The sequence below is a fragment of the Conger conger genome, chromosome 13 (assembly GCF_963514075.1).
Source record: "Conger conger chromosome 13, fConCon1.1, whole genome shotgun sequence".
Taxonomy (NCBI): domain Eukaryota; kingdom Metazoa; phylum Chordata; class Actinopteri; order Anguilliformes; family Congridae; genus Conger; species Conger conger.
Window position 1 is genome coordinate 43734486 of NC_083772.1, and position 13064 is coordinate 43747549.

The window sequence follows — 13064 nt, forward strand, 5'->3', positions numbered from 1 at the left end:
TGAGCAGAAAAGACATTCAAATTTTGAATGGATGTACTAGCCCTAGTGAGAAAGGACACTGCATCAAAGCAGCAGAACACAGCCAACTGTTTCCAGAGAGATCTCCACGGAATCTGGCGCAAAAATGCTTTTTTCCTCGTGGGTAATGAATAACGTGTGCTGTGATTGGGGTATGAGTTCAATACACAGACCACTTTGAATTGCAATTCGCATTGTATGCTGCTGATAGGATGCCAAGTCCAGAGTTGCTCCCCTTGACCTTCATCAACAATGTTGCGCATGATTTTCTTATTGAAGTCACCGACACTTATAATGCAGTCTGCAGGTCATGCTCAGCTTCTGCTTCAGGAGAATGCCAATATGCCTTGGTAAGAAAAGCACTTTTTGTTGTATGACATTAGAAGAAATGACATCTTACACATTATTCCATTCTATCACAGAGTACATGTAGTGAGTACATGCAGCATTATTCAGGGGAAATAAAGGGTATTTATTTAAAAGTTTAAAAAGCAAAATCTGAGTCTAAGTTCTATTTTTTGTCGTCTTACACAAGCTCCCATTACATTTGCACATACAGTTATCAGTCTTTTAAAATTGACATATTTAATTTGCGCAGAGGCTTCCAGACAGTCTATAAATAGCAGTCTTCCATCATTCCCATTGTTGTGCTGAGCAGCTGCCAAGGTGCACATAACTTTTGTCATTTTTATTGACTGACTTTTTTGGCGAACAATCAAGAGCAGCACTCTGGTCTTCGTCTACGACAGCAGCCTTATCTGGGGCTCGCTATCCATGGGAAATTGTGAAGGAATACATCCTGAAGAAGAACATTTGTTCCTCCTTACCCCACCTTTTGCCAGAGTAAACCTCTGATTTTCATTTCAATTCAATTCAATTCAATTCATTTTCTATAACTGTTACAAAGACCCTGACAGAGAAACAAAAGGAAATTGCACAGAAGTCAGGCCTGAACCCCTAAAAAGTGAGAAATTGATGGGAAAAAAATTCCCCAGTGGAAAGCAAAACACTCAAACGGTGTTCAGAATAAACTTCCAAAGGGAAGAAATTCTGGGAAGAATTTCATAGCAAATAATCAAATGGGTTAAGCAGGTCACAGTCTCAGATGTTAAACTAGCTGGCAAATAGGCAGTCCAAATGAATAGATGTAAACACTCACTGAGCACTTTATTACGTATTTATTAGACCACCTTTGACGCGTTGTGTGTTCAGAGATGCTCTTCTGCATACCACTGCATACCACCACATACCATGAGTGGTTATATGCATTACTGTCACCCTCCTGTGAGCTTTGACCAGTCTGGCCCTTCTCCTCTGAACTCTCTCATAAACAATGAGTGTTTCGGCAACGCTAGTTTGTCATACCCTGTATCCTGTATTTTCCTGTCCCCGGTTCTAGCCTCCTGTATCCTGTGCCTTCGCCCCTGTATTCTGTCTGGTCTAATCTGTTTTTGGATGTTCCTGGTTTGATCTCTGCCTGGCTTTGGACTTTATGTTTTTGGATTTGTGTGTGTGGACTGCCTTCCTGTTCTTGAATTCTGCCTGTCATCTGTCCACTCTTCTGCGTGCCCTGTATGTGCTCGTCTGCCCGGATTTTGACCATTGCCTGTTTCTGGATTGCGTTTTGGATCTGTCCCGTGTTAATTAAAGCCTGCCGTTTTTCACCTTCTCCCTGAGTCTGCTCTTGGTTCCTCTGTCCCATAACCCTGACAACTTGTTCAAATCTAGAAGGGTGAAGTCAGAAAGTGACTGGTTTCTGATGGAATGCCCCAAGTGAAAAACCTCTTTCCTGAAGAAGAAGTTTCATGTATGTGCATTATTTTCAATATATTATGATGTAACATGATACAATCTACTTTTGGTTGTGAATGGTTCTGGAAGTTTCTGGAAGGATTCCTGGTATTGGCAAAGACAAGCTGTATCCAGGCTGACATAGCTTGGTCAGTTTTATCAGTGTGTGTCTGTGTGTGTGTGTGTGTGTGTGTGTCTGTTTTCCTTTCAGTGTGGAGGAAGTGATGTAACCTACCGTCAGGATAACAACAGTGGCTGGACACAATTATATTATCTTCCTTTCTCATATTCAGTGGTTAACTCGAGAGTGCGATTATATCATGGAATCAGTGGTCCATCCACACAGGAACAGAGCCTTAATATATACCAGACTGTGGGGCCCATCCACACACAGGAACAGGGCCTGATACCGGTATTGAATTCAGAGTGTGCCAGTCCTGACTCTTGCCAGTAGACAACTAATTGACTGATGTCATCCAGGGAAGGGAAGATAGTATCAGCCATGACCATGGACAGCCTCTGAGAACAGGCATTTAAACCCAGAAAGAAAATTAATTTTTATCACAGCTGAACAGATTGTTATATTATCTGGATGATTCCTATTTTCTGCAGATAGCCCACTATATTAAGCCATCCATATTATATACATGGCTTCAGAAATGATTCAGACCCCTTCACTTTTTGCACACTTTATTATGAATAATAATAATAGTAATAATAATAACACTAATAGTAATAATACATTTTATTTTTAAAGCGCCTTTCAAGACACCCAAGGTCTCTTTATACAGGGAATCAGAATCTGAGCCAAATACAGAGACACACAGTACAGAGGGGAGATTATTAACGTTCCATACATTTAAAAAAGAAAATGTATGGGACACTATAATATTCTATATATGCACATCTGTTATGCTAAAAAAAAAGATTAAAAAAGTAAAAGTATGCATGTGAGTGTTTGTGTGTGTATGACTATGTGGTTGAATAATGTCTTAAGTATATGCTATTCTGAATAAGTGGGTCTTGAGCCGTTTATTGAATGAAGAGTCGGAGGTGCGAATGTGAGGTGGAAGATGTTGGTGCAGCACAGCTGAATAAGGTTACGAGCTGAACGAGTGAGGAGAGGTGCCAGGTGGGGAGTGTGAGCAGGCCAGAAGTGCAGTGAGTGGGAGGGCGAGTAGGCCAGCAGGAGGTCAGAGAGATCGGTGGGGGCCTGGTTATGGCGGGCTTTGTAAACAATATGGAGGATTTTAATGTGTGGGGTGTTAGGCCAAATGCTGACACCAGGGTTCCTAAAAGCTGTTCGCAAGCGAACAACCACTAAAGCAGACTAAAGAGACAGGAAAACAAAAAGATAAAGAAGAATAACCTAAAACTACCCCACTGGGGAAAAAAAGGGAAGGATAAAGAAGGTGAACTTAAATGGGTGCCAAATGGGGGGAAAAATAAAACTTGTCATAGCAAATAAATTCTGATTGCACAGAAATGAATACACCTGTGAGTAAATAGGCTGAAAAGGCTGTCAATGACCACACCACCCTCCAGTGGTTCAAACCGGTTCTGCACTTTGACATTTAAATTGAATTCCGAATTTAACAGGGAGCCAGTGGAGATTGCAGGGAGCTGCAGTGATGTGGTCATGTGGTTAACAATCTAGCAGCAGAGTTGTAGCTTGTTGATAGCATGATTTTGGATACCTGTTAGAAGTGAATTGCAATAGTCCAGTCTGGATGTTACAAATGTGTCGATTATAGAGTTTCTGTGTTGGAGGAAGTGAGAGAGGGTCTGAGTTTGGAGATGTTACAGTGGTAGAAAAAGGTGGTTTTTGTTATATTTTTTCAATGTGGTTCAAAGGAAGGTGTAATATCTAGAATGACACCAAGGCTCTTGACTTGTGCTGAGACAAAGAGGGGGAAATTGTTAATGGGGATGTTGAAGTGAGGGGTTTTGCATGATTTCGGTCTTGTTACTGTATGAAGTTGTGGGTCATCCATGTTTTAATATCATGCAAGCAATTTGTGAGAGAGAGTGCAAGAAGAAGAGAGGAGGGTTTGGAGCTGATGTACTGTTGAGTGTCATCGGTGTAGCAGTGGAAACTAGTGTTGTGATGTTGCATGATTTGACCAAGGGGAAGGAGTTAAGTGTTGAAAAGGGTAGGGGAGATTAGAAATGGGTTGGAATTCATTACGATTTTCTGGGTCAGCACCAATTGTTTTAAAGGATTTGTGTGACTGCTGCTACCTTCAGGTTGTGAAGTACCACGCCAGAGCTCGGAGATGATAATCTGGACCGGCAGAGGGGAGAGAGAGGGAAGGCAAGCTCTGACTTGGGTTGTGGGTATGGGGTCGAGCTGACATGTAGCCGGGAATTTATTGCAAAGGCCAGTAGAGATGGGTAAGGGAAAATTATCTGGAGGCTGTAGCAGCTTGTTCACAGTGTAGAAGAGAACTTTGTTGTTGCCTTTACTAGAATAAATTATGTTGGCATAGTAACAGGATCTGGAAACCAAAAGGGCAGATTTGTAATTACTAAGGTGCTCAGCATAGGCTGGGTATGAACAACAAGTCCTGTCTTTTTGGAGAAATGCTCTAGGCGCCACCCAGTGGATCTTAATTGGTGGAGTTCAGGGGTGCACCAGGGTGCGGTGTGTGTGAAGGAGACTAGCTAGTTAGTCTAGTGACTTAGAGAGGAGGTTATTGTAGTGAGAGGTGGTGCAGAGAGGGTCAGTAATAGGACAGGCAGTAATCCGTTGCGGAAAATTATTAGGGTCAATGTTTTTTTTCACATTTCTGAAGGAGATGGTGCGTTTACATTTTAAGAAAAACAGTGGGACAGAAATTAAAATAAATAACTGTGTGGTCAGAAATAGGAAGCTTGTCGCTGGTAATATTGGAGGGGGCTACACTCAAGGTGCAGTCCAGGCCCAGTATCTGACCTTTGTTGTGAGTGGGGAAGTTAACATGTTGTATGTGTTGTGTTGTACATTTATATGAGTATTCATACCCTCCATACCCATATCTTCTTGGGTAAGTCTCTACAAGCTTTGCATGCCTGGATTTGGGCAGTTTATCCCATTCTTCCTGGCAGATGCTGTCCAGCTCCATCAGATTGGATGGGAAGCGTCTGTGAACTGCCATCTGCAGGTCTCTCCATAGGTGTTCTGTGGGGTTTTAGTCTGGGCTTTAGCTGGGCTACTCGGACAGTCACAAACTTGTCCTCAAGCCACTCCAGAGTTGCCTCTGCAAACTCTAGAGACAGTTGTGCATGAAAATCCCAGGAGATACTAAATATAATAAAGTATACCTATAATATAATATACCTAATAAAGTGGTCACTGAGTGTATATTAATTTTCTTTCTGGAGATTTCCTGGATCTAACTAATTGTACTTTATATTCAATTTCTTTGGAAATGTAGAGCACTAAAACTATAATCTCCCTATAATAATTTTATGCTTCTGCCCATTAGGAAATAATTACAAGAGCCTAAGGATTTTGTAACATTATTCAACTCATCATATTTACTCTTGTGCTTTTGTTTCAGATTATGTCTTCTTTGAAAACTCCTCAAGCAATCCGTATTCAGTAAGACGAATAGAAGAACTCAACAAGGTATGAGGCTTTTTTTTCCAATGTTGTAAAATATTGTACTTTCCTGTGAGTGCCAATAATACAAGCAGCCACGTGGAGAAGCTCACATATGTCAAAGAGCTTTGGGACGGATTTGTTAGCAGGAGAGATGGTTACACTAAACATTGAAAAAGGTTTTTTTTAAAAGTACATTTTTAATTTAAATATATCTTAGGAAAGATAAACATTATATATTACATTTGCATGTGAATGCAGTTTACAGTCATATACAGTGTTTTTTACAGTTTGTATTTGGCTCTGTACTCTATAATTCTAGATTCACAATCAAACAATTCACATTTGGTTAAATTGCAGATCCTCAGCTATCGTTAAAGTTTATTTGCATACATTTTGGTTTCACCATGTATAAATTACAGGGATGTTCTTTGGATCTTGTACAGTTCCTTTACACTTTGCTCTTGCCATTGCTGATACAAGTGCATCTTGGTCTCATAGGTACACAAGATCTTTTTGCAGAACTCTACAGGCTCTTTTGGGTGTTTTTTAGCAAACGGTAGCCTGGCCATCCTGTTTTTGCAGCTGACTAATGGTTTACATCTAGCAGTGTGGCCTCTGTACAGTAGCTCTATTAATTAATTCTTCTGCGGACAGTAGTCACTAACACATCCACACCTGCCTCCTGATGAGTGCTCTGATCTGTCATGGATGTGTCAAAGACAGATCCATGAGTGCTCTGATCTGTCATGGATGTGTCAAAGACAGATCCATGAGTGCTCTGATCTGTCATGGATGTGTCAAAGACAATCAGCGAGAGAAGACTACGCCAGCATAACCTCAGAGCGTTCACCACAAGATGCAAACCCCTGGCAAGCTTCAACAATAGAATAGCCAGGTTACCGTTTAATGTAGAAAAACGTACATTGAAAAACCTGTAGAGTTCTGGACAGATGATCAAAGATAAACCTGATTGCTGCCATTAGGCCCATGAGGCAGAGACACAACTTTCATCTTAGCTTTGACCCTGGCCAGAATAGCGAGAGTCAGGTTCAGAAAATCTTCTGCCTCTCCGCTGTCAGAGCCAATGTCACAGTCCTGCACCAGTCAGCTCATCAGGAGCATTTGGGGGTTAGGTATCTTGCTCAGGGACACTTCGACACACCCTGGGCGGGATTGAACCAGCAACCCTCTGACTGCCAGACGATTGCTCTTACCTCCTGAGCTAATGTCGCCACCTAGGTCCAGAACATTTGTCACACCTCAGTGAAACTTTCTGGATGGATAGATGATACTCAGAGTAAAACATTATTTTATTTCATGTTTGGGGTGAACTAGCCCTTTAATGCGTGGAGGTGACATAATGATAATTGCATGACATTTCTACTCTTATAATGTTGTATTACATTACATTACATTACAAGGCATTTAGCAGATGCTCTTATCCAGTGGTATCCAAGTGGTATCACATTGAATTCCCCTAACAGAGCCATTTCTCACTTCCTCCTCTTTCTTTTTCCCCTCCAACAACTGCTCTTCCTGCAGACAGCCAATGGCAATGTGGAAGCCAAGGTGGTGTGCTTCTACCGAAGGAGGGACATCCCCAGCAATCTCATCGCTTTGGCAGACAAGCACGCCAGTGAGTGTGTCTTTCAGACACCAGGTTCTGCACGTCCTCACAGAACGGGTCTCCTCCACTTTGGCAGGGCTAAATGTTGGCATAGCAGTGTCTGGAGTATTTCTGACGAGTTTAAAGATCAAAGTCATGTGATTGTACCAGCCCTGGTCTTGCCTCAAACCTGTGTTTGAAGGACTTGACTGAAATTAAGGAACAGAAAACATAAATCAGTAAAAAAAACAAAAACAAAAAAAAAAATAGGGTTGGGGGCAGATCAGGGGCATGCAAAAACAGAGCATTGCATGTAGGATAGAATAGCAGGCACAGTGGAATTAGGTTATTTTATCATAATAATAATGCTGAAACCTCCTGTTTTTGCGGATTAATTTAAAGCCAACATGGCTCCCCATTCCCAGCTCCAGTACAGTGCAATAAGGGCAAAGCTTTCCCACTTTGATCCGCACACATGCACAGGCAGCCTTCCACATCACAACTGTGCACGACATGGATGTTATATGAAGAACAGTTATTAGTTATAAGTGCCTTTAAGGATTGTTGTCACTGATTTTAAGAACAAACGTGATAGGTTTTTGGAAAATAAATGGCGGTCATATCTTTTGTTTTGAGTTCACAGTTGGGTTTGGGTGGGTAGGGGGCTGTAAGCCCCTGCTGGGATGTGTGGGCCACGGGAGGACATGGGTATAGTGTGCAACACATAGAAGGACTTCAGGACTCCAAATTGGGGTGACGCTATTGTATATTAGTAGTGTCTGATTGGTGCAGACTGATTAGTGTGGGACCTGTGATTGGTTCAGACATGCCAGTGATTGATATCGCACACCTGCCAGCTTCACTCATTGTGAGAGACACAAAGCCCCACACTCCTATGGCTACACTGTGTTCAAAATTATTATGCAAATTATATTTTTCTCTGATTTTCCTAAATAGTCGATGCAAATGACAGTCAGTATAATTTTCAAGTCATCAACTGTTAGGGTATAATTCGAATGTTATTGAACAAACCTCCCAATGATAACAGTATTTTTTTCAAAAATAAAAAACTTAAAATGCACTGTTCCAAATTATTACGCACAACAGAGTTTCAAAACATTTTATAGGTTGAAAAGAACTGAAAATGGTCATTTGTTGAATTTGCAGCATTTGCATATTTACTGAAATCAAAAGCTATTTCAATCAAAAACATCTTAACAGGTCAAGTTACATTTTAACATAGGACCCCTTATTTGATAGCAGCTTCACAATTCTTGCATCCATTGAACTTGTGAGGATGTCAGAATAGCCTCCCAGAGCTGCTGTTTGGATGTGAACTACCTCCCACCCTCATAGATCTTTTGCTTGAGGATGCTCCAAAGGTTCTCAATAGGGTTGAGGTCAGGGGAGGATGGGGGCCACACCATGAGTTTCTCTCCTTTTATGCCCATAGCAGCCAATGATGCAGAGGTATTCCTTGTAGAATGAGATGGTGCATTGTCGTGCATGAAGATGATTTTGTTACGGAAAGCACGGTTCTTCTTTTTGTACCATGGAAGAAAGTGGTCAGTCAGAAACTGCACATACTTTTCAGAGGTCATTTTCACACCTTCAGGGACCCTAAAGGGGCCGACCAGCTCTCTCCCCATGATTCCGGCCCAAAACATGACTCCGCCACCTCCTTGCTGACGTCGCAGCCTTGTTGGGACATGGTGGCCGTCCACCAACCATCCACTACTCCATCCATCTGGACCATCCAGGGTTGCACGGCACTCATCAGTGAACAACAACAGTTTGAAAATTAGTCTTCATGTATTTCTGGGCCCACTGCAGCCGTTTCTGCTTGTGAGCATTGGTTAGGGGTGGCCGAATAGAAGGTTTATGCATAACTGCAAGCCTCTGGAGGATCCTACACCTTGATGTTCGCGGGACTCGAGAGGCACCAGCAGCTTCAAATACCTGTTTGCTGCTTTGTAATGGCATTTTAGCAGCTGCTCGCTTAAACCAATGTTTTTGTCTGGCAGAAACCTTCCTCATTGTGCCTTTATCTGCACGAACCCATGTGTGCTCTGAATCAGCCACAAATCTCTTAACAGTACGATGATCACGCTTAAGTGAAAATATCTAAGGTTTTCATACCTTGTCCAAGGCATTGAACTATTTCACGCTTTTCGGCAGCAGGGAGAACCTTTTTCTTTCCCATATTGCTTGAAAATGGTGGTCTGCTAAATAATGTGGAACGTCCTTCTTAAGTAGTTTTTCCTTTAATTGGGCTCACCTGGCAAACTAATTATCACAGGTGTCTGAGATTGATTTCAGTGATCCAAAGAGCCCTGAGACATAATACCATCCATGAGTTTAATTGAAAAACAAAAAATTTAATCTTTATGACACTTAAATAGCATAATAATTTGGAACGCGGTGTAGTCATACATTCATATATCGCCACCGGTGGCTCTGGAGGGGGGTGCAGGGAAGGAAGAAGAGAAACAGTGTGAATCACGTGAATCTTTTAGGGGTACCAGGGGTACCAGGTTGGAAGGGATTAAATCATTGTGTCCAGGCAGTTGAGTCCAGAAAACACATATCCCAAATCTCTAGAAGAGCATTTGTGGGTTCAGTGCTGAAAAAAACAAACATCAGCAACAACAGCTGGTAGCTGGTTGACCAGGTGGACCAGCTCTATAGTCAACATGGTTTGAGCAGCTTAAGCTATGTTTTGAAACAGCCAGTCACTGGCCATAGCTGGATTTTACACCAGGGTTCCCACTTCTTAAGCATTTGTGGGCCATAAAGCCCACATCAAGGGTTAGTGTTTGTTTATTCCGCCTGTGTTTCAGAAGGACATAGCTGATTCATCTGCTATTCATGAATATTTGTGCTGATGACAACTCCCACAGATTGGCTATGGACTGCATGAGTCCTCTCTCCCTTTGTCACGGTTAATGTAACGTGGAGACAGAAGCAGGTGCTTCATGAGTACACTTCCATCGCACGATTCTGTGTTTATTTATAATCCTGTGTAGCACTTGTGAAAATGGTGGGCAGTGCGAGGTGTGCTTCACACACTGCGTCGGTGCATTCATGCTTTTCCTCGTCTCTCCACTGTATTAATTTGTTGGTGCAGCGGTCCGCTGTGCAGCAGTGCTGCTTTGAAAAGCACAAGAGCGCTGACAGTTTATGTGACCCACTGCACACAGGGAGCTAGCTGCTGTTCCCGGAGACTGTAGAAGATGGATGTTTCCAGAAGCGGGCAGGCAGAAATCCCCCCGCGGCTCTCCGAGGGGGCCGGCAGCGGCTGTCCCCAGGCGCTCCAGCGTCTGCTGGGGCTCAGACCACGTCGCATTGGCTGTTAGCGTCCTGAACTCCAGCACTAGCTCACTGGAGTCCCCAGTGAGGCTCAGGCAAGCGAGTCACTTAACCCAGATGCGTGCGGCCGTGTGAACAGGCTCTGAGCAGCCCTGCGGAGGGGAGAGTGGGCGGGGAAGAACAGGCCATTCAGCCAAGCGATACTAGCTCTTGCACCATATCAAGCTTGGTCCTGAAAACACCCAGAGTTTCTGCCTGCGCTACATGACCTGGCAAGCTGTTCCACACTGCGACCGCTCTCGGTGTGAAAAAGAAATACCTCCCAGTGCTGTGAGAACCAGATGAATCCATTCCATGATCTCTATCAGACTGTAGCGTAACTGTTTGTTCTGGAATGGATCCACTTTTCTGTATTTGGTAAGCTGTCGTCCAACCTGTTTTTTGAAACGGGTCATAGCTAGACTTGAGCTGTGCAGCTGCAAGATCGTCTGGATGTGGAAGCCATTTAGATATCCCAAAAAGACGAACAAATTAATCTTGTTTTGACATGCAAATGAAATAATGCCTCTTTAATAATAATATGTGTGGTATTATTATTGTCACTCCCCACAAAATAAATAATAAGAACAACTAATGCCTCTTCACGTTTCTTCATTAAATAATGCCTCGTCTGTATCAAAATGAACATGTCTTCACTTGGAAAACACACAAAAGGGAGCACTCTTGATCAGTAACTTGTGGATAAAGATTGTAACCTTTCCGAGAACCATACTGCTGTTTATTTCTGAAAGAGTGTCCCTGTCTCCTGCATGGTTGCTCATTCAGGTTAATCAAATCACATTCTAACACTCTCTCATATTGGTTAATGTGTAAAGAAAATATTGTTCAAATCTAAAAGGGGGAGGTGCCAAGCCTCCACAGGCCGCTTGGCACCTCCCCCTCTCAGAAACTCCACCTCACGCTCACGACTACTGTCTGTTCTGGCTCCACGGTGGTGGAATGAACTCCCCGTTGAGGTCAGAACTATAGAATCTCTCCCCACATTCAAGCGCAAGCTGAAGACACACCTCTTCAAGCAGCACCTCTCCCCATCCCTCCCTACCTCCCTGTGAACCTTAATTGTTGTCTCTGTGACTTGCTTTGTGTATCGGTATTTTTAGTTGGCTAGGTAAGCAGTGTTTGGATAGTTAACTTTGGTGACTTTTGCTCTGTTTGTTTGTTTGTTTGTTCAAAAAAAAAAAAAAAAAAAAAAAAAAAAAGGCCCTTGTCCTTTTCTTTGTTGTACAGGTAGCAGTTGAAATTGTACTTACCTCTAGGGTCTTTCAGCGAACTTATCCCTGGTTATGGGTATGCACTTTGTTGTACGTCGCTCTGGATAAGAGCGTCTGCCAAATGCCAATAATGTAATGTAATGTAAAAGGGTGAGGTCTTCTGACGGAATGCCACTCTTCTACTTACTGGATTGAGGAGTGTTTTTTGCATTCACACAAATTCAGGTGGCATGGCAGAAAGTGTAAACGCAGCCCGCAGATTGAGCAGCAGACGAGAACCCAAACCAAAGCATGGTTTCATGGTTGAAGGACTTCACATGCTTCAGCTTCGGCTTCGGCACACTGCCAGGCTCAGGCCAGGGACGCCGTATCTGCCCCTGGCTGCCTGCTGTAGGCACTGTATCTGCCCCTGGCTGCCAGCTATAGGCACTGTATCTGCCCCTGGCTGCCTGCTGTAGGCACTGTATCTGCCCCTGGCTGCCTGCTGTAGGCACTGTATCTGCCCCTGGCTGCCTGCTGTAGGCACTGTATCTGCCCCTGGCTGCCTGCTGTAGGCACTGTATCTGCCCCTGGCTGCCTGCTGTAGGCACTGTATCTGCCCCTGGCTGCCTGCTGTAGGCACTGTATCTGCCCCTGGCTGCCAGCTGTAGGCACTGTATCTGCCCCTGGCTGCCTGCTGTAGGCACTGTATCTGCCCCTGGCTGCCAGCTGTATGCACTGTATCTGCCCCTGGCTGCCAGCTGTAGGCACTGTATCTGCCCCTGGCTGCCTGCTGTAGGCACTGTATCTGCCCCTGGCTGCCAGCTGTATGCACTGTATCTGCCCCTGGCTGCCTGCTGTATGCACTGTATCTGCCCCTGGCTGCCAGCTGTATGCACTGTATCTGCCCCTGGCTGCCAGCTATAGGCACTGTATCTGCCCCTGGCTGCCAGCTATAGGCACTGTATCTGCCCCTGGCTGCCAGCTGTAGGCACTGTATCTGCCCCTGGCTGCCAGCTGTAGGCACTGTATCTGCCCCTGGCTGCCAGCTATAGGCACTGTATCTGCCCCTGGCTGCCAGCTGTAGGCACTGTATCTGCCCCTGGCTGCCTGCTGTAGGCACTGTATCTGCCCCTGGCTGCCAGCTATAGGCACTGTATCTGCCCCTGGCTGCCTGCTGTAGGCACCTGTTCTTTCCCCCAGTTTACATTACATTACATTACATTACATTAATGGCATTTGGCAGACGCTCTTATCCAGAGCGATGTACAGTTGATTAGACTAAGCAGGAGACACTCCTCCCCTGGAGCAATGCAGGGTTAAGGGCCTTGCTCAAGGGCCCAACGGCTGTGCGGATCTTATTGTGGCTACACCAGGGATCGAACCACCAACCTTGTGTGTCCCAGTCATGTACCTTAACCACTACGCTACAGGCCACCCTTACATCTTCGTGTCAGTTTCTCTGTAAAAACACTTTGCAGGTTACAGTTTGTGTGTGAATGTG

At 44.1% G+C, this 13064-nt stretch overlaps 1 protein-coding gene across 5 annotated transcripts in view; it reads left to right on the top strand.

Moving 5' to 3' along the window:
• Nucleotides 1–13064, top strand: part of LOC133107945 (metastasis-associated protein MTA1-like) — a 61701-nt gene that overhangs the window by 17167 nt on the left and 31470 nt on the right. For all 5 annotated transcript variants that reach the window (XM_061217284.1, XM_061217281.1, XM_061217282.1 and 2 more), the window contains exons 2-3: nt 5352–5419; nt 6938–7031. Coding sequence is in view for 4 of the 5 variants with exons in the window: in XM_061217281.1 (XP_061073265.1) it covers nt 5352–5419; nt 6938–7031 (162 nt within the window). In the remaining variant the exon portion in view is untranslated. The remainder of the gene's footprint in view (nt 1–5351; nt 5420–6937; nt 7032–13064) is intronic.